Source organism: Leucopleurus acutus, assembly GCF_964270905.1.
Source record: "Leucopleurus acutus genome assembly, chromosome: 1".
Classification (NCBI taxonomy): Eukaryota; Metazoa; Chordata; class Mammalia; order Artiodactyla; family Delphinidae; genus Leucopleurus; species Leucopleurus acutus.
In genome coordinates this window covers 1,476,570-1,498,265 of record NC_139142.1, presented here as the reverse complement: position 1 = coordinate 1,498,265, position 21,696 = coordinate 1,476,570, and the positions used below count along the sequence as shown (strand labels likewise).

At 41.0% G+C, this 21,696-nt stretch overlaps 1 protein-coding gene across 1 annotated transcript in view; it reads right to left on the bottom strand.

Annotated features, from left to right (window-relative positions):
• The window catches only part of PPP1R13B (protein phosphatase 1 regulatory subunit 13B), a 74,881-nt gene that overhangs the window by 40,279 nt on the left and 12,906 nt on the right, over positions 1-21,696 (bottom strand). Inside the window, exon 2 of the mRNA XM_082848349.1 lies at positions 2,572-2,719. Coding sequence (XP_082704475.1) covers positions 2,572-2,719 — 148 coding nt within the window. The remainder of the gene's footprint in view (positions 1-2,571; positions 2,720-21,696) is intronic.

Genomic DNA, 21,696 nt, shown 5'->3' with positions numbered 1-21,696 from the left:
CCAACCTTGCTGACACCTTGATCTCAGACCTCTAGCCTCCAGAATTGTGAAAAGATAAATTCCTCTTATTTAAGCCACCCAGTTTGTGTTACTTTGTTATGGCGGCCTGAGCAAAGTAATACACAGATCCACAGAGAAATACTCTCTTCTCAAAAGCACTGACAATTACATTGGAGTATCATATTTCTGAATACTGATGACATGAGTATACCATGTGTTATGGATGCAATCATTTTTATGCAAAGCGTTCTCCAAAATCTGAATATTACCTTAAGGGTTCCTCTGGGGTAAAAAAGACTGAGAAAGGCTGTGCTTTTTCCCCTTCCTTTGAATCTCATCCACCACCATCTCTTCAAGACCTCGCTTTGCTGCTCCAATTTACTCAATGATTTAAGTGTTTACTCAGGGCCTATTATGAGAAACAGGCTGGGCACTGGCGGTATGATGGTGAACAAACGAGTTCCTGATTTCAGGAATTTTAGTCCAATAAGACAGAGAGAGATGAAAGCTACCACATTATGTTTTGATAAATACAATGACAGTACTGGAGCAAAGGGGAGGGACCCTTAACACACTCTGAGATTCAAGGAAGGGATTAGAGGCAAAGGTGCGTGGGTGCTAGGGACTGCTCTAGACAGTGGGAGCAGTGGCTGTGACCCTCTGTGCTCCGAGGAGGTAGGCCTCATTCCTGATGAGGCTAGACCACAGGTTATGATTTCAGATGGCCCTGGAGCCAAGGACTGCAACAAATGAGTGACTCAAGCGGCCAGGGACCACTGGGGCTCTCCCAGACTAATATAAGGGGCAGATAAGGAATAAGAAGTGACAGCAAGCCACAAAAAGCAAGAGTGCTAAGAGGCTAGAGGAGAGCAAACAATGATGGAATGACCAGTCTCTAACATTAGTCCTCTAAAAACTGCAATTACTTAACACCCCTCTTCCTGTAGCTGATATCAGACTGATAACTGAGGACCTGGCCTCTTACTTCTACTTTAGTAAATAGTCCACCATTTATCAAAGTCAAGTTTCTCTCAATGTGTCCTTAAAGTTTTTACTCTGAATCTGAAGGATAACATTAAAAGCACAAGACTTTGGAAGAAAATATTTACAAATCATACACCTAATAAGGGACTTGTATCTACAATATATAAAGAACTCTTACTGGGGATGTAATGTACATCATGGTGACCAGAGTTAACAATACATACTGCAGGGACTTCCCTGGTGGCGCAGTGGTTAAGAATCTGCCTGCCAATTCAGGGGACATGGGTTCGATTCCTGGTCCGGGAAGATCCTACATGCTGCGGAGCAACAACTACTGAGCCTGTGCTCTAGAACCTGTGAGCCACAACTAATGAGCCCGTGTGCCACAACTACTGAAGCCCACGCACCACAATGAAAAGTAGCCCCCACTCGCTGCAACTAGAGAAAGCCTGTGCACAGCAACGTAGACCCAATGCCACCAAAAATGAATTAAAAAAAAAAACATACTGCATATTTGAAGTTGCTAAAAGAGTAGACCTTAAAAGTTCTCATCACAAGAAAAAATATTCTGTAACTGTGTGCAGAAATGGATGCTAACTAGACTTACTGTGGTGATCATTTCACAATATACACAAATATCAAATAATTATATAGTACATTTCAAACTAATAAAATGTTGTATGTCAATTATACCTCAATTAAAAAATTATTTTTAAAAAGTGTAAGAATTCACTGATTATCCCTAAGTGTCCTTTAAACACATCCATCTGGACACCCACCTCATACACAGCATGTTCCAACTGACCACTCTCTTGCTTCCTGACTCAGACCCATCCATGCACACAGCTACCTCCTTCCACACGCTGCCAGAGCAGGTGGCCTTGCCAGTCTAGTTCCCACCCTCCTGGGCCCCTCCTCTCAGTGCTGTCTGAGGAGCACGCCTTCTCCATGCTCTTCTCTTGTCCTTCCCTCACACTGCTCCCCTCGCCTGGTGTATCCTATCCCAGTTCAATTCCACATCTCCACGAGAATCCACATTATTTTGCAGAATTTTCTGTATTCAGTAATTATATTACCTACACTGATCATCTCTGCCCAGCTAGCTGACAAATCCTTAAATGTAAGAGCCAGTATTAACTCTTCTCAACTTAATAAACAAATATTTATGAAGCACTTACTATTTAAAAGGCTTTGTACACAGGGGAACACGATAGTGTTTTTGTCTTCATGAAGTTATCGTAGGGAGAAGAAAAGCAGATGAACAACCTGACATGCAACAAACAAAACACTGTAAGGTCTCAGTGGACAGAGAACTCTCGTTTGGTCAGTAGTGATGTCAGAAAGCCTTCACACAAGAACCGGATCTGCTTTCCCAGCTTCTTCCACATGGCTACGATGAGGGTCAAATCACAGAACACACTTCTTTGCAAACAGCATTTATAACATCCTAACCTCATGCGATAAAATAGTTTTTACTTTACTCAATTCCTTATTACCTCAGATAACAAAGAACCGGAAACAACATTCTGTATTCAATAAACACTGGATTTCATGTACTTAGTCATCTTTATAGAGCCTAATACATACCATTTCCTCTCCACACTTCAGCTAAATGGCAACTGCCTTCTCCAGGTTCCTTGCAAAATTCTACAACATCCCGACATGTTGTTTCTGGTGTTATGGGAACTTCTGTTAAAATCTGTTCATTGTTGCTCAAGAACACGGTTAATATCATCTGTAAGAGAAAGATTAAATTAAAGCTACAACTTAGAGTCATCCATCAATAAAGAGATTAATCTGTAAATTAAAAGTGATCCCCCCCCCACCCCAGTCCCCCACTGCCACTCCGCCCTGCCAGAATGCTTACGGGACAGGTTAAGCTGATCCTAAAGTTCATGTAGAAAAATTAAAATATAAGACAAGTCAGGAAAATGCCAAAAGAGGAGTATTAGAAGGAAACTAGCACTACTAGATATTATAAAGCCTCAAAACAGTATGGCAACAGCACATAAATAGATCAACGGGACAAATTATAAAGTCCAGAAACAGAAAATGGTAAATGATGAAGCAGGTATCTCAAAACTGAGGAAGGAAAAGACTATATAATGAATGATGCCTGAGCAATTAAAATACCCATCTGGAAAAAAATGATTCATATTGCACATCATACACAAGCATAAGTTCCTAATAGATCAAATATTTAAATATAAATCACAAAATTGTAAAGATTCCAGACTAAAACTGGATAAATTCCTTTTTATAACCTTGGAGTACAGAGCCCTTTCTACCTATGACTCAAAAACCAGACACCACAGAAAAAGATATATTCAGGTAATAAAACACAGGGATCTTTTACAAAGCAAAAAAGACTAACTGGGGATAAATACTTGTAACTAATATCACATATAAAAAGCCAATCTCCTCAATATATAAAAGGCTCCTAAAAACTGGTACCAGAAAGACCAAAAATCCAATTTATTTTTAAAAATTGACTGAAGAAATAATATATCACAGTAAAAGAAATGAAAATGGTCCTTAAATGAAGGTATATTATAATGTATTTGAAAAATTAAAAAATAAAAATTGTCCAGCATTATTTTAAAAAAACTTTTAAAAACCCTACCACTTTGATCTAAGAACTCAAGAGATTATATCACAAGGGATTTTTAAAAAACATTACTCCTAAAGTAAAATTTAAACCAAAGATTTTCTTTAATCTTTTTTTTTTTTTTTTTTTTGCGGTACACGGGCCTCTCACTGTTGTGGCCTCTCTCATTGTGGAGCACAGGCTCCGGATGCACAGGCTCAGCAGCCATGGCTCACGGGCCTAACTGCTCCGCAGCATGTGGGATCTTCCCGGACCGGGGCACGAACCCGTGTCCCCTGAATCGGCAGGCGGACTCTCAGCCACTGCGCCACCAGGAAAGCCCTGTTTAATCTTTGATCAAAGTCAGAAACAAAATCTGCATTTGTCCCAAAATTCTCCTCTCAAAATCTCGGCTGTCAACTAAGTATTTTAGTTCATTGTTAAAATATTTTTTTCTTAGAAGTGCCCTAAATTCCTAAATTTTGAGATTAAACATCTCTATACTGACAGCCAGATTTTATTACCAAAACTAGTAATAGTTATGAACTGTTCTCTTGCCACCAATCTCCCCTTACTCCAACCTACCCCTTCACTATTGCCAGTTAATTTCCTAAATGTAAATCAGTTGAAGTCATTCCCTTGCTTAAAATATTCAGGAGCCCTGCGCTGCCTAATAGCAATCCTTCCCAAAACATTTATTCGAGTTTATAAACAGGAAACTGGTTTCTTTACTGAGCACTCAAGAGTCTAACATTGTAATGTTCATGTGAATCTCTAACTTTTCTCCCCCAGAGACTCTTATGGGGCTTGGATTTCCACAGAATGCCCTCCGAGAAAGCCTACACTACAGGATAAACTGCAAACTCCTATCACGGGTAAAAGATTCCTCACAACCTTCCTAGCCTTCCAGCCCTAGTGTCTTCCCACAATGAACCTTGCTCCCTCAAGTCCAAGTTCTCTCAGGCCGCTGTCCCTCTGCCCCAGTGCCCTTACTGTTTGCCTGTAAACTCCTATTCACCCTTCGAAACTCAGCTCATATGCTACACCTTTGCAAAACCTCCCTTCACCACCTCCTCTCACCAAGGAGGCTACATGTTCCTTCCTTTGTGATCCAGTAGCTCTTCACACACATCTTTATTACATCACCCTAGGCTCTACGTGCCTCCAAGCAATTCACTTTTGAATCTTTTGTTCCCGTTGCCTGATCAGTATCTGATGTACGGGAGGCACTGTGAAATCTGGTCGACTCCACGAATGGCAGACAAAATATAAAACCTCCACCATACCACAGAACTGAGGAAACATTACTCATGATCTAAGTAAGATACACCCAGTCTGTTGAACAAGCACTTTTCCTTCAGTTCTTCTAGGATGTTATAAACACATTTCTCTTTTATAAGAAATAAAACAGTTATTTCTGCTCACTAACCCACAGAGGAATTTATCTTTAAAAGTTGGGGTCTTTTGGGCTTCCTTGGGGCGCAGTGGTTGAGAGTCCGCCTGCCGATGCAGGGGACACGGGTTCGTGCCCCGGTCTGGGAGGATCCCACGTGCCGCGGAGCGGCTGGGCCCGTGAGCCATGGCCGCTGAGCCTGCGCGTCCGGAGCCTGTGCTCCGCAACGGGAGAGGCCACGGCAGTGAGAGGCCCGCGTACCGCAAAAAAAAAAAAAAAAAAAAAAGTTGGGGTCTTTTAAATACTAACATAAATGGCCTGGAATCTATAGAATTTGGAATAAAATTGGTAATTCCTGGATCCAGTGCAAACAAGTCCAGAACTGAAGGGCCTTAATGCTATACCAGTTTCATCAGAACAAGTGGAATTTTTTTAAAATAAATTTATTTACTTATTTATTTTTGGCTGCATTGGGTCTTTGTTGCTGTGCACAGGCTTTCTCTAGTTGCAGCGAGCAGGGGCTACTGTTGCGGTGTGCGGGCTTCTCATTGCGGTGGCTTCTCTTGTTGTGGAGCACGGGCTCTAGACACGCGGGCTTCAGTTGTTGTGGCTCGTGGGCTCTAGAGCGCAGGCTCAGTAGTTGTGGCCCACGGGCTTACCTGCTCTGTGGCATGCGGGATCTTTCCGGACCAGGGCTTGAACCCACGTCCCCTGCACTGGCAGGCGGATTCTCAACCACTGCACCACCAGGTAAGCCCTTGGAATATATTTTTATTCTTGTTTACTCATATTTATTTTATTCTTCTAATGGTAAATATTATCCCATGTGATTTCACAGCCTATGCTTTAAATTTAGTTATTTATTTATTTGTTTGTTTGGCTGCGCCGGGTCTTAGTTACAGCACGCGGGATCTGCATTGTGGCATGTGGAATCTAGTTCCCTGACCAGGGATCAAATCCGGGCCCCCTGCATTGGGAGTGCAGAGTCTTAGCCACTGGACCACCCGGGAAGTCCCCTCATAGCCTATGCTTTTTAAGATCTAATAATATATTTTCCCAAACCACAGTTTATAAATCAAAATTTCAAATCAGTGAGAATATTTTTAAAAATTATCTTCTCTTTAAGTGCTGTAACTACATTTCACTAATAACCAGGAGTGGGTCCTGTTTTCCGCGGTTCTTCAGCCTTTTCATTCCTCATCCTGTACCGCTTGTGTCTACTACAGGATCCATGATTTGTTCTCCATACTGTGAGCTAGTGAAGGTTTACACAACCATCTGCTTCTGGAAGCCGGGCCTCTGGCCAGAACCAGTCAGTCTCGCATGCTCATCACCCACCATGGGCACACAGTGGCACCCGTAAAGGCATGGCTTGTGCTTCTCTGCTCGGAAAGCAGAATTCCTTAGGAACCTGCTGTCAGAATGAACCATGGCGTGACACTCTTCAGGGACACTTTTGAATTACCAAGACTTTCCAGCTAGTGAATAAGTTCAACATGATGGGGGAAGGGGAGGAGGGGCAGAATGGCAGAGTTGTGAGTTTGAACATTTGTTTTTTGAAAGCTAAGAACTCGCAGATAATTTATCCGAAAGTCACTACACATTACTTCAGTTTTTAATTCTATTTTATAGTCTTTAGTAAACCCTATCTTTCCTAATCTTAGCAAAATCCATTTCCCCTAATCTCTACTACTCAATCAAAGCTAATATCATTATAATCATCACAGATTTAAAAGCTCTCGAGATAAATTAAGCTGGCATTGACCTGGATGGTACATACTTCCCTAGAGCAACCCCTAAAATTGGAGCTGAAAAGGCATGGGACTGCTACCATTATTCTAGCAAGTATTTCTTAGATTAAAAGAAACTGAAGAATCTCCAACATAAATATCATAAGAATTAATCCTAGATGCACTTTTTTTAATATCTTTGAAATCACAATATATCTTACAACTGATAGCATGTCACAATCTAATGGGTAGTGTTATTTTTTTTCTTTCTTAATAGTATGTATGGAGATGAAACCCAATAGGGTTAAGGATTAAGAAGACAAAGAAAACAAAGTAAAGAAGTTAATGTTTTATTCTTCCTAAAAGATTAATATGTTGAAAATAAAAGATTTGGTTAACTACAGTTAGAAAAACACACAAAGATTTATACTATGTGCTGTAACCAGAATGGCACGTGATGATAAAATGCCTTATATGCCTTTCTTCAAACTGTTCCCTCTGCCCAGACAAGTCACGTTATCAGACCCTGCCCGCCTGTCTGTCCTTCTCCATCATCTGCAAACGTCCACCTCCTCTTGGAAGTATCTCCTGACGCAACTGTCTACCCATCCTGACCCAATGTGAGTCAGGGCCTCCTCTTTTGCTCTCCTATAACAGACTGTGGCTATTTCTGGCATAACATTCTTACACTAAATTATCAATGGTTTTCATGATTACATCCTCTACTGGAACAGTGTTTGTGACTCACAGGAGTGAGTTGTGACCCATCACCTGCTCTTGAAATCATCTAAGTGGGTCTCAAGCTGCACATATTTTTATTTAAAGTTGTTTTAAAAAAACCTAGAATGGCCATAAGGCCACTGAGGGCAGGACCTGTGTTCTCTAACTCAGTGCCTCAGTAAAATATGTGTGCTCAGTAAATAAAAGATGGAAGCAGCCTAGCAGGCAGCTAACTGAATAACCATATCAGATTAAGAGGTCAACTTCTCCTCACTCTCAAGAACATTTGAGCTACATAAAGAAAATCACTGGGAATCTACCACTAATGTAAGTCATCTACATAGGAGAGCCTTTAAAACATTTGCTCACCTAACCAACCTATCTAAAACAGCACTCCTCTATCTCACTCTGCTTTTTTTCTTCTTCGTTTTCATCACCACCTGATCTATGTTGTATATTTATTTACTTGTTTATCCTCTGTCTCCTCCCACTAGAACATAAGCTCCCTGAGAGCAGGGATTTTAGTTAGTTCACTGCTCTATCACTAGTGCCTGGAGTAAAGCCTGGCACATAGTAGGCACTCAGTAAACTCCCCCAAGTATATAAAAAATTTCTTTTTAAAATAGGTTGAGTCACAAAGGGTAGGTGTCTGCCTTCTTATCTTCAAGGTCTCCATAGGAAAACAAACAAACAAACAATATTTTACCCCCCTTATCACTGAGTTACTCCACATCAGAGAGAAGAAGGATAAAAATCTTTTAAAAATGTTAGTGTTGGGGACTTCCCTGGTGGCGCAGTGGTTAAGAATCCGCCTGCCAATGCAGGGGACACAGGTTCGAGCCCTGGTCCGGGAAGATCCCATATGCTGCGGGGCAACTAAGCCCGTGCACCATAACTACTGAGCCTGCGCTCTAGAGCCTGCGAGCCGCAGCTACTGAGCCCGCGTGTCACAACTACTGAAGCCCGCGTGCCTAGAGACCGTGCTCCACAACAAGAGAAGCCACCACAATGAGAAGCCCACGCACCGCAACGAAGAGCAGCTCCCGCTCGCCGCAACTAGAGAAGGCCTGCATGCAGCAATGAGACCCAAGGCAGCCAAAAAATGAATTAAAAAAAATTTTTTAATGTTAGCGTAAAAGTCAGAAGTCTATACACATGCATATGATATTTGGCAGATTTTACTCAAAACTAGACATCACAGAAATCCCTTGTTAAAGTTTTCCCTCTTTCCACAAGGTGGCACTGCAGGGTGTCGGGGAGTGGGGGGGGGGGAGTCCCACCCTTACTCCTGAAAATTTTGGGGAAACGAATTAACTCCAAAGAAAATGAACAAAGAGTTTGGTAAGATATTACGCTCAATTTTCATAATTGGAATTCGTGTTATTTTGGCAAAGAACTAGAACTAGACTTTCAAGATCAATGAAGAATTTTTTTTCTAAATAAGCAAGAAGTAAATATTTAAGACTCTTGAGAGGACAGATACATTTAAATATTTAAGTAGCATCTACTCATAAGAGACTAATACAGTTAAATGATCTTTAAATTAGATCCTCAATAACCATATCAATTAGTTCAAGTCACTGTTTTTTGCCTTTTTTTTTTTTTTTTTTTGCGGTACCCGGGCCTCTCACTGTTGTGGCCTCTCCCGTTGCGGAGCACAGGCTCCGGTCGCGCAGGCTCAGCAGCCATGGCTCACGGGCCTAGCCGCTCCGCGGCATGTGGGATCTTCCCAGACCAGGGCACGAACCCGTGTCCCCTGAATCGGCAGGCGGACTCTCAGCCACTGCGCCACCAGGGAAGCCCTGGCAGGCGGATTCTTAACCACTGCGCCACCAGGGAAGTCCCTTTGCTTTAATAATTTAATATTTTAAAAGTATATATTCCATCATATAAAAATTTCCTCTCACCAGCTTGAATTGGTGAAATCTGGTCACACGCTATTCCTGGGAATACAAAATATACATCTCAGCTTCCCTTCACCTTACTTACTTAATCCCTCCAGTATTTAAAAGCATATGCATTTTGAGGAAACCTGTCTAAAACCTTGTAGAAATACAAAACTCACGAAGCTTCTTGTAATGTCTAGATATGCTATTACTCCATACCATGTGTGGAGGTGATGCAGCTGACCAAATATAATCTATTCATTATAACTTAAAGAATCCTCTAAAATAGGAACAGGGCAGTATCAACTCTGACACCCTTGTTCATCAATGTTGAGAATCACTGCTCAGAATGATGGTTGCTTTACTGACATTGTCCATGTGAACATTATGGAAGCAGAACTGATTTTCAAACCACAGGTTGTGACCTACTAATGTGCTGTATAATCAATTAGTGCCCTCAGGGCCAGTTTTGTTTTTTAATGGAGAAGAACAATATAAAATAGTATTCTAACACAACACTGTAAATCAACTATACTCTAATATAAAATAAAAAGTAAAACAAAACACACATCAAAAAAAAAACAGTATTAAGAGAATGAAAAGGGACTTCCCTGGTGGCTCAGTGGTTAAGAATCTGCCTGCCTATGCAGGGGACACAGGTTTGATCCCTGGTCCGGGAAGATCCCACATGCCGTGGAGCAACTAAGCCTGTGCGCCACACTACTGAGCCGGCGCTGTAGAGCCCGCGAGCCACAACTACCGAAGGCCTCATACCTAGAGCCTGTGCTCTGCAACAAGAGAAGCCACTGCAATGAGAAGCCCGTGCACTGCAACGAAGAGTAGCCCGAGCTCAACACAACTAGAGAAAGCCCGCGCAGCCATACATACATACACACATAAATAAATAAATAAATAAATTTAAAAAAAGAACGAAAAGACCAGCCTGGGAGAAAATATTTATAAAACACATATCTGATAAAGAATCTGTATCCTAAATATACACAGAACTCTTAAAACTCAATAAGAAAACAAAGAACCCAATCAAAAAATGAAGAAAAGATCCATATACCTCATCAAAGAAGATACACAGATGGCAAATCAGCATGTGAAGAGATGTTCATCAGAGGTCATTAGGGAATTGCAAATTAAAACAACAATGAGAAACCACTACACACCTAACAGAATGTCCAAAATCCAGAACACTGACAATACCAAATGCTGACAAAGATGTGGAGCAATAGGAACCTGCTGGTGGAAATGTGAAATGGCACACCCACTTTGGAAGACAGTCTGGCAGTTTCTTACGAAACTAAACATATTCTCACCATGAGATCCAGCAATTAAGATTCTTGGTATTTACCCAAATGAATTGAAATTTTATATCTACACAAAAACCTACACACGAATGTTTATAGTAGCTTTTTATTCATAACTGCCAAAACTTGGAAGTCACCAAGATATCCTTCGGTAGGAGAATGGATAAATAAACTGTGGTGCATCCAGAAAATGGAGTATCATGCAGTGATAAAAAGAAATGAGCTATCAAGTCACAAAAAGACATGGAGGAAACATAAATGCACATGGCTAAGTGAAAGAAACCAGTCTGAAAAGACTACATACTGTATGATTCCAACTATATGACATTCTGGAAAAGAAAAAACTGTGGAGACAGTAAAATGATCAGTGGTTGCCAGGAGCTGAGGGTGGAAAGAAGGATGAGTAAGTGGAAGGAAAAGAATTTTTTAGGGCAGTGAAACTACTCTGTATGATACCATATTGGTAGATAAATGACACTCCACATTTGTCAAAACTCACAGAACTGTACAACAGAAAGAGTGAACCCTCATGTAAACTATGGACTTTAGTTAATAATAATGTATGAACATTAGTTCATTAATTATAACAAAGGTACCCCATTAAAGCAAGATGTTAATAATAGGGAAAACTGTTGGGGTTCAATCTTTCTGTAAACCTAAAACTGCTCTAAAAAACAGAGTCTATTAAGTTAAAATAAAAAATAAAACAATACACTACATGTGGTAAAGGTTGAGTCCTGTCTCCTGAAATTCTGACTACATATATCCATATAGAGAGATACAGGATTGTGTGTAAGACTGGGTCACGTTGTAAAAGGTGTTTCTTGGTGTGGGTCATGGTCCAAGAAGTTTGGAAGAAACTGCTCTCAGGGCCTCATGAAACCCCCCAGGATTAAATGAAAAAATCACTACACTGGGGGAAAAGCACTCCCATCAACATTTATCAGTGCTTATTACTAGGCACTGTGATACACACTTCACACATTCTCAATTCGCACACCAACTTTGTGAGATAAATACCAACCTTCATTTTACAGATTAGGGAAAGGAGGCTTGGAGAGGTTAAATAACTTGTCCAAGGTCACTGAGCTAATAAATGCCAGAGTAGGATTGGATTTAACCCTGGTCTGACCAACTCCAAAGCTATGGTCTGAACCACTACTCTAAACCACTTCAAAAGAAAAAAAGCAAAACAGCAGAATTTTAATAAATACCTTCTACTTACAGTATACACCCCATTATTAAATAACTTCTCAACTAACCAAATTTTATCTAGTGTCTACAGTTGAAGCTATCTAAAATGCAAAGTTAATCATACAAGGGAACCAGAACAAAGAATCATGCATTTTTTCTAATTATTCAACTATAAAGATGATCTCACTAATAGATGTTCTAATTAAATTTTCTTGACCTTACAAAATTTTAAATTAGGTGTACCAACAATTTTCAGAATAAGGCTTCCTCTTTCTACATATTTCTTTGTAAAATTCAAGAAAATATATTCCTGTAAGTATTTTTTAAAAATATTTATCTACTCCTAGGTATACACCCAAGAAAATTAAAAACATATGTCCACACAAAAACTTGAACAAAAAAGTTTATAGCACCATTACTCATAACAGCCAAAAAGTGGAAACAGCCCAAACTGATGAACGGATAAACAAATGTCATATATCTATCTATACAATGGAATATTACTTGATCATAAAAAGGAATGAAGTGAATGCTACAAACATGGTTCAACCTTAGAAACACTGCCAAGTGAAAGATGCCAGATACAAAAGGTCACATGTTGTGTGATTCCATTTACATGAGATGTCCAGAATAGGCAAATCCATAGAGACAGGAAGTAGATTAGTGGTTGCCAGGGAATAAGGGGAAGGAGGAATAGGAAGTGACTGCTAATGGGTACAGTTTCTTCTTGGGGTGATGAAAATGTTCTAAAATTAGATAGTGGTACCAGTTACACAGTCTGTGAATATGTTAAAACCACTAAACTGCATACTTTAAAGGAGTGAATGTTATGTGAAATACATGTCAATAAAGCTGTATTTAAAAAATATCTAGCTATACCAATTATTCAACCTATATAATCAGTAAAATATTTTTCCCAATGGAAACAACTTTAAATAAATATTATGGGACTTCCCTGGTGGCGCAGTGGTTAAGAATCCGTCTGCCAATGCAGGGGACACGGGTTCGAGCCCTGGTCCGGGAAGATCCCACATGCCGCGGAGCAACTAAGCCCATGCGCCACAACCACTGGGCTTGTGCTCTGGAGCCCGCAAGCCATAACTACTGAGCTCACGTGCCACAACTACTGAAGCCCACATGCCTAGAGCCCGTGCTCCACAACGAGAAGCCACCGCAATGAGAAGCTGGCACACCACAACAAAGAGTGGCCCCCACTTGCCACAACTAGAGAAAGCCCGTGTGCATCAACAAAGACCCAATGCAACCATAAATAAATAAATAAATATTATATCATTTCCTTGTATATATTTTTCTTTTCTCTAGTAATAAAGATTTATAATTGTACAAATCCTGTTTTTTCATGTCTGCTAATACCAAAAGTTGAGTACTAATCCTTTTGCCAGCAGAAAACAAAGCTCAAAACAAGGATAATTAGTAATGTCTCTGAAGAACACTTTAATATAATCACGCGTATAGACACCATAGCAAATACCATCATCTGTACAAAATCAGAATAAAATTTATGAAGGAAAAGTAAGTCCAATAGCCCTCCTATCTTTTTACAAATGACTCCGCCCATTTTGTCTTTCAGGTTTGAGCCAGCTCTTAAAAACCATGATGCTACTTTGAATTTGCCTATAATGCTCTGAGTTACCATTCTCAAAATATTTCTCTAGAAAAATAAGCAAAACTCAAGTGTAGAAAACAAAAGTCCCAGTGCCTGGAGATTATCTATGCCATTTACAAAGGAAAAATACTTCAATAGGTGTCCCTTAGGCCTCATGGAATCTAAGTTCAGGCACTAATGACATGAACCATGATAAGATGTCCTAATGAAACAAGACAGACCACTGTTGTTACAGCAGAGTGATATGGTGGATAAAGTTTCACCTAATTAGGTGAGTTCCACAGAAGAAAAAGTTTGGTGTTAGCACTGTTCAATAACAACTGTAACCAGGATCTAGAAATCACTATGAAAAGGAAAACTAAACATTAATTTACTAATCTCCATATAAAACCCACTGTTAAAAAAAAAAAGACTTGCCTAAATTTCGTCATCAACTTTAAAAAGAGAAACCTCAAGGTTTTTAAATAAGTTTTCATAATAAATGCCTTGTTGGTATGTTATGCTTAGGAAAATTGCTTGTTGGAAGTAGGACACATACAGAGCTACAATTGTTTTTTTCAAATTATGCTAGTTCTGACATACCTTAGGTGCTTAAAATCGAATGAAGTTTATAACAAGATACTTCAAAGGACTTTTCCAATTTATTAATAATAAAAATAGCTATTATTTCAGTGCTTACTATGTTCACAGACAGGCCTTCTGTTTACCCATATTATATCTCTGAACTCTCCCAACAGGTCTACGGAGCTAGGTGCTAGGATGATCGTGTCACTGCATACAGACTGAAGGACTGCCCAAGGTCACGTGACTAAGAAGTGCCAGAGTGTCTGACCCAAGAGTGTCTGACTCCAAAGCTTAAGTTTCTACTTGAATAGCTCAGGAACAAAGCTGTGAACACCTTTAAAAACAAAACAAAAAACAACACAACTATTCAAGTTCTTCATCCCTATGAAACAGTAAGAAACAATCTCTATTCAAAAGTTATCAGAAACGTAAACTATTTTTTTTATAATGGAAGAACTCACTTCAAATATATAATGTACACATTCCTTTGAAAAGCAAAACACTTTAAGTATGAACACAAAACAGTAAATTAGTAGAGACTCATTATAAAATCCAAAGATGAATGTACTCCACAGCCTAGACTGCCTCTGGGAAAAAATTCCTACTAACAAAGACTAAACTGAAAACTGATGCCTTCCCACTCCATGTCTTCACCTCTTTCTTGACCTGACCTGGGTCCTGAGATTTGGATCTGCTCAGATACCAGAAGAACCTTTATAAAAACCTGTGTACAATTTGCAAAACTTCAAAACCATTCCTTTTGAAGAGAGAATTATGTATTCCATCACTCATTACAACATGAGGCTGCATATAAGTTTTCTTATTATCACACATCCAAATTTTTACCTTTCCAAACAAAAAGCTCTATTATGGAGATCTGACTGAATTTCTGAGTATTAATATTGTCAGGAAGTTATATGTTTTCAGAAAGAGAAAAGAATGAACATTTTCTTAGCCCCTACTAGGCAATCATACACCAATTCAGTCCTCACGGCAACCTCAGAGACCCCAACTGGGATGGCTTTCAGATGACAATTCTCTCCCCTCTTCTCTGGGACGCACACTTGGCAAGTTTTCAGGGGTCAGGCTTATTTTACATGCCCATCCCTCTTGCCATTGCTGACTCAAACTAAGGAAGATACGCGATGAAAAATGTTCTTCGTCCCACAGATATCCACTGAGTGCCTACTGTGTGCCAGGCGCTGGAGATTCAGCACTGACAAAGCAGACAGTGTTCTTGTGTCTGCTTGTGGAGTTTTCATTATAGTTTGAGGAAAGAGACAAAATAAGTAGGTAGAACATGTATCGTATGGTGGGTGGTGATGTATACTATGGAGAAAAGCAAAGCAGGCAAAGGAGATTGGGAACAAGGCAATTTTAATTTTAAGTAAGGTGGTTAGAAAAGGCCTCTGGGAAGGAGGTGAGAGAATGAGCCTGCAGACAGCCTGACAGAAGAGCACTCAGGCAGAGGGAACAAGTGCAAAGGCCCTGAGGCAGAAGGAATGCCTGGTACAATTCAGAATCAACAAGGAGTCAGCTTGGCTGGAGCAGAGAAATCAAGGGGAGAAGAGTAGGTGATGAGAGGTAAACTACTAATTAGGCTTCTGCTCAGAGGGAGCTTGGAAGTCCTTAGAGTTCAGCTAAGAAGTGGCATGTTTTACCATCATGATTTACAGACTCACTCGGCTGCTTTGTTGAGAACAGACTGAGGGTGAAGAAGCACAGAAACAGGAAGGCCCTTAGAAGACGAACCCAGGAAACCAGGAGAGAGAGAGAATCCCGGAGGTAGTGCAGAACAGAAGCTGGCTAGACTGTGAAGGTAGCTCTGATGGATCTGCTGATGGAGTGGATGCTGAGAAAGAGACTGTGCCGTAGAGAGGGGGCCCACCACCCCTGATGCCAAGGTCCCCAGAGTCGTCCCGGTTCCTGCTCCACCTGAAGATTCCATTGTTCAGCTCTCCCTCCAGCATCCTTCCAATAAAGCCCCTCCTAAGATTTTTTTTTTTAATTTTTTGGCCACACCTCACGGCATGTGGGATCTTAGTTCCCTGACCAGGGATCAAACCCACACCCCCTGCATTGGAAGCGCAGTCTTAACCACTGGACCGCCAGGGAAGTCCCTTTTCTAAGATTTTAGAAAGTACTTGCAACCAAAATCAACTCAACTACTAAAGTTGCTATCGTTTTACAAATGAGAAACCTGAGGTATAAAAAAGGTTCAGCGCTCATCCAAGGCACAGCAGTTCCTGGGTAGCTGAGTTCAGATGTGAACACACAAGTCTGCCTGGCTCCCGAAAACCTGTGCCACACTGCCTCCCAGGCCTTGACTAGTCCTCTACCTGCAAACAGGCACAGAGAGCATAAAAGCAAAACAAAACCAAAAGCAAAAGTGGGAGGGAGGTAGGGAGAAAAGGCCAGCAAGAAGACCCGCTTCAGGGCCAGCATTTCACAAGACGTGAGAAGCAGGATCATCCTGTTACGGAGACCTACCTCCCTTTCCCTCCACCCCACAGGGTCAAGGGCCTCAGCAACTCTGTTCCGCAAACACATGGAAGTCCCAGCTCTGTACCAAGTTGAAAGCTCCAACTGTCTCCATCCAGAAGAAGAGAGGAAATGGGGCTCAGGTTGACAGATCACCTTTCCTTTGGTCTTATCATCTCCCTACACTGCCACAAAATAGTTTTCTTCCCCCTCTGGTCACAAAAACAGTTAACGTATTATTGTTGGCTCAGCACTCAGAGTGATCTCACAAGGATCCACGTTTTAACACAAAAATAAAATGTTGTGTTTCCTGAGGTAACAGTCATACCAGCCCTACAAAAAGCATACATTTTAAGCTGCAAATTTGAGAGGACAGTACACAGGTGCCTCAATTTTTTTTCAATAGTCAGTAAAGTTGTTTGGGGAAAAAGAAAGGATAAAAAATTTTTTTGGTAATTTGAGTTATTTTAGAGTAAATAACCACTTGCTTCTTAATCCATTCATAAAAGCATTCAATGCAATTAAAAGGGATATGCTGAGAGTTTCAAATTTAAGCTATCATAAAGATCAGTCATCAAATCTTAGAGCCAGAAAGGAGACTTACCTAACCACCACTCTTTCCCCATTTTACAGATGAGGAAGCAGAAGCCCAGAGAAGGAAATAATTTGTCAAGGTTAATAAATCTTATTAGTAACAAAACCAAGACTGAAATCAGGTCTCTCAATTCTCAGCCCAGCAGGCTGCCTCCCTTTCAGCAGTTTATTTAGTTACACTGTTTACTTAATATTGAATGAGAAGGTCTGTGAAATGTCCAGCAAGAAGCCTGACATACAATATTCTCTCAAATCTAATTTCCTTCCTTTCTTGTTTATTTAAATACCTGGCAACAACCCTGGGCACTGCAGAAGTTAGAAAAACGCCAGAACTAAAAATTATAGAAATGAATTGAAATTAAATTACAAAAGAGAACCATGAAACAAAATTGACAGAGGAACACATCAAGTGCAAATTATAAAAGGTAGCTGATCAGAAAACAGACCTATAATAAATTTTGAAAATGACTCCATGACTATCAATGGGATCCTGAAAAATGTAAGCTAAGTGACACTATTTGTTAAAAAGGCATTCAATTGGGATATAACTAGGTGACCATATAATTAAGAACCAAACATGGTCACTTTGAGTGGGGAAAAAAAGCTAACAAAACAGAATGCCAGGACAACAGGCAAAAACCAAGATGTTCTCTTGCACACCTGGATGTATGGGCACCCAGTATAAATCACACCTATGGAAAACTACATTGTTTCATCTGCAAGAAAATACTCCCAAGAGATGAGTACCACAAAGCAACAAATATTTTAAAAATCAGGACTAAAGAGAAAATGAAAACTACAGAATAGATTTTTTTTTCCATGAATATTCATTCCAACTATCTACTTCACCGGCAGATGAAAAGTAAGCCCTGACCTCCCTGGTGGTGCTGTGGTTAAGAATCCGCCTGCCAATGCAGGGGACATGGGTTTGAGCCCTGGTCCGGGATGCCGTGGAGCTAGTAAGCCCGTGCACCACAACTACTGAGCCCGAGTGCCACAACTACTGAAGCCCGTGCGGCTAGAGCCCGTGCTTTGCAACAAGAGAAGCCACCCCAATGCAGCAATAAATATTTTTTAAAAAGTAAGCCTTATAAAATGACTCATCAATCATACCTCAAAAAAATTCTTTTCCACCCTTAATCCAACAGAAACAAGGAAAAGAACCATTTATGACATGCAAGTGAAAGAGGTAGGAGCATCATCCCCATTTTACAGATGAAGAAGCAGGGTCAAGAGAGTTTTTTTTTTTAATTTACTTATTTTTTTTTATTATTTATTTTTGGCTGTGTTGGGTCTTCGTTTCTGTACAAGGACTTTCTCGAGTTGCAGCAAGCGAGGGCCACTCTTCATCGCGATGCGCGGGTCTCTCACTACTGCGGCCTCTCTTGTTGCGGAGCACAGGCTCCCGACGCGCAGGCTCAGTAGTTGTGGCTCACGGGCCTAGTTGCTCCGCGGCATGTGGGATCTTCCCAGACCAGGGCTCGGACCCGTGTCCCCTGCATTGGCAGGCAGATTCTCAACCACTGTGCCACCAGGGAAGCCCCCAAGAGAGTCTTGATACGTCACTCAAGGTCCGAATCTAAACTCGGGGATGACTCCAAAAGCTACAAGGCCCATCAGAGTCCCAGGTCTCTTTTAGGACAGATAGCACAGCTTGGCAGGCCACCTCTCCCCCTCCCTTCAAGATGAGGCAGACAGTGTTTCTATCCTCAAAAGAGAATGAGGGGAGGGGGGATGGGCTTGGCATGTAGGTTTGGCATACCTCACCCAGCTGTGGGTCTCTCTCTTTCAGCCAAGGCCAGAAAAAGCTCATGGACCACAACGACCCTAGTCACCAGATCTGGGCCCCGTGGGATAACCAAGGACACCCACAGGACAACCAAGATCCTACATCCAAGGAGTCAACTGACCTTGGAAATTCAAACCACAGAACCTAACTTCAACTTTCAAGGGTTCTGCAGTCCAGCACCCATCTTCCTCCTCAGCTGCTGTGAACAGCAATAAAAGTAACGGCACCCATTTATTGATTGACACTATGTGCTAGACCTCATGCTGAGCATTCTCCAATGCATAATATTGTTCAATCCTGCCAGAAATCCTGGGAAGAGGTTTTTGTTTTTCTTTGGGGTTTTTTCTTTTTTTTCTATTATCCTTATTATTTTTTAGGTGGCAAATTAACACCCACGTAATTTTTTTTTAGAGTCTAACAACAGATGTAATAAAAAACAGACAGTCCCCCTAATGACTCACACTTTTAAACAGCTGGTATATATCCTTTTAGACCTTTCTCTCCACCACAAAACTCTTTTCTTCTTTTTTACAGTGAGATCACATTAAGTAGAAAACGGGTTTTTCAGCCAACACTACATTTGGGGCATTTTTCCATAAGAATTCACACAGTTCTACTCCTTTTTTTTAGGCTATATATTATTTCTCCCTATGGCCACACCATTATTTATTGAGAGACACTGTTACTTTCAGATGAGGAGATAAACTCCAACAGGTATGTGACTTGTTTAAGGTCACAGAGTAAGTGGCAGGGCCAAGGCTGGACCCAGGCCTACCTGATTCCAAAGTCTGTGTTCTCAGACACTCGGTCCCACAAGGTACTTGTTTTGAAAGTTTCTGTCAACTAGACTACAAACCCCTTGAAGACAGGGAATCAGTGTCTTTAAGTCTCCAATGCCTAGCATTGTGTTGGCATATAATAAGAGTTAATAAATATTTGTTGTGTAAATATCTGATGAATGTCACTTTTTTTGTACCTCGTTTACCTTCCCTCCTATGCCATTCATATCTTTCACAGTGCCCTGGCATATCATGGAGGCACAAACATATCTGTTGAAAGTATAGCTCTAACGCCATTCTCGGTCTGGGTCACTTGGCCTCTCTCCATCTCAGAATTCACCTGCAATGCCAGCTCAGACCCACCTGCTTCTCCAGGAGCTTCCCTAACAGAGGGCTTTCACATGGAGATCCCTCTATTCAGCTCTAATACAACATCATAAAAAGTCAGCACTAGAAACAATCTTAGCAGTTATTCATCCTGTACCCCTCCTCACTCTGTAGTAATAGAGATCGTAATCCATGGTTTTATGACAAACTAATAAGTCTTCAAACCACAAGAAATTAAAAATTTCAAAACCAAAGTGCAAGGCACTTAAAGTAGATTTTGCTAGGTACTACTTGGGGAGGGGGATGGCAAGATACGAAGGCAGTGAAATTCTGCAACAATTTAAACGTCTACTTGAGCCTCCAAAAGACTACTAACCCTGAGTTTATAGTCTTGTCCTGCCTGACTCCATGGTGGTGCAGAATTTTGACCTTGGTAACCTCTAGCACCAGACTTCTCTGAATATTAGCCAAAACCTCATCAACTGATAGAAATGGGCTCTTCTATTGTATGATTAACCATAAAGCTTCAGATTAAGAGATTTTAATCTCTTAATTTAATCTCTTAATTTAATCTCTTAATTTTGCGTAACAAAACAAACTGGCAAAACAAACACAAAAGATAATTTTCCATTAAATTTAGTCATGGAACTTAGCTACTTTGACTTGACTATCAAAAGTATAAGCAGGGCGGCTTCCCTGGTGGCGCAGTGGTTGAGAGTCCGCCTGCCGATGCAGGGGACACGGGTTCATGCCCCGGTCTGGGAGGATCCCAACATGCCGCGGAGTGGCTGCGCCCGTGAGCCATGGCCGCTGAGCCTGCGCGTCCGGGAGCCTGTGCTCCGCAAAGGGAGAGACCACAACAGTGAGAGGCCCTCGTACCGCAAAAAAAAAAAAGTATAAGCAGGGGACTTCCCTGACGGTCCAGTGGTTAAGACTTTGCCCCCTGATGCAGGGGGTGAGGTCGATCTCTGGTTGGGGAGCTAAGATCCCACATGCCTCAGGGCCAAAAACCAAACAAATAAAAAAACATAAAACAGAAGCAATATTGTAACAAATTCAGTAAAGACTTTAAAAATGGTCCACATCAAAAAAAAAAAAAAGCATAAGCAGCTGCTACTGCTACTATCAAAATATCCCATTTTCCCTCCCAGTTACCCCATATGAGCCTTAGTATCTGATTATCAGCAACTCTCCAAAAGGACTCCCACCAGAAACCAACTGGACCATGAGGTATTCTCTATTAACAATGATACTTGAGGATTTGTTCGATTCTAGAGGCAAATAACCATATAAGGAGATAATTATCCTCCCGTGTTTATGACAAGACACTGCAGTATAATAGACACAAAAAACCAAAACCCATAATGTAAAGCAAAGTATTACAATGTATATAACATAAACTGGACACACTTACAGGATCACTCATTCATTTAGGAAAATTTTACTGAGCCCGACATGGCCCTGGGCCAGGCTCGGGACACAGACTGTCAACATCGCCCCAGTCACTGAACCTTGAGCTGAGACAGAGAAGAGACACCAGGAAACTACAGTGGGAAACTGCAGAGTGCCATGACACCCCACAGAAGGACAGCCTGATCCAGATGCCAGCACCAGGGAAGACTTCCCAAAGGAAGCAACATGTAGGCTGAGACTAAAGGAGTTAGCCTTGAAGGGGAGTGGAGAATGCGTGCGGGAGCCAGGGGGTAAGTAGATTATGTTCTTTTG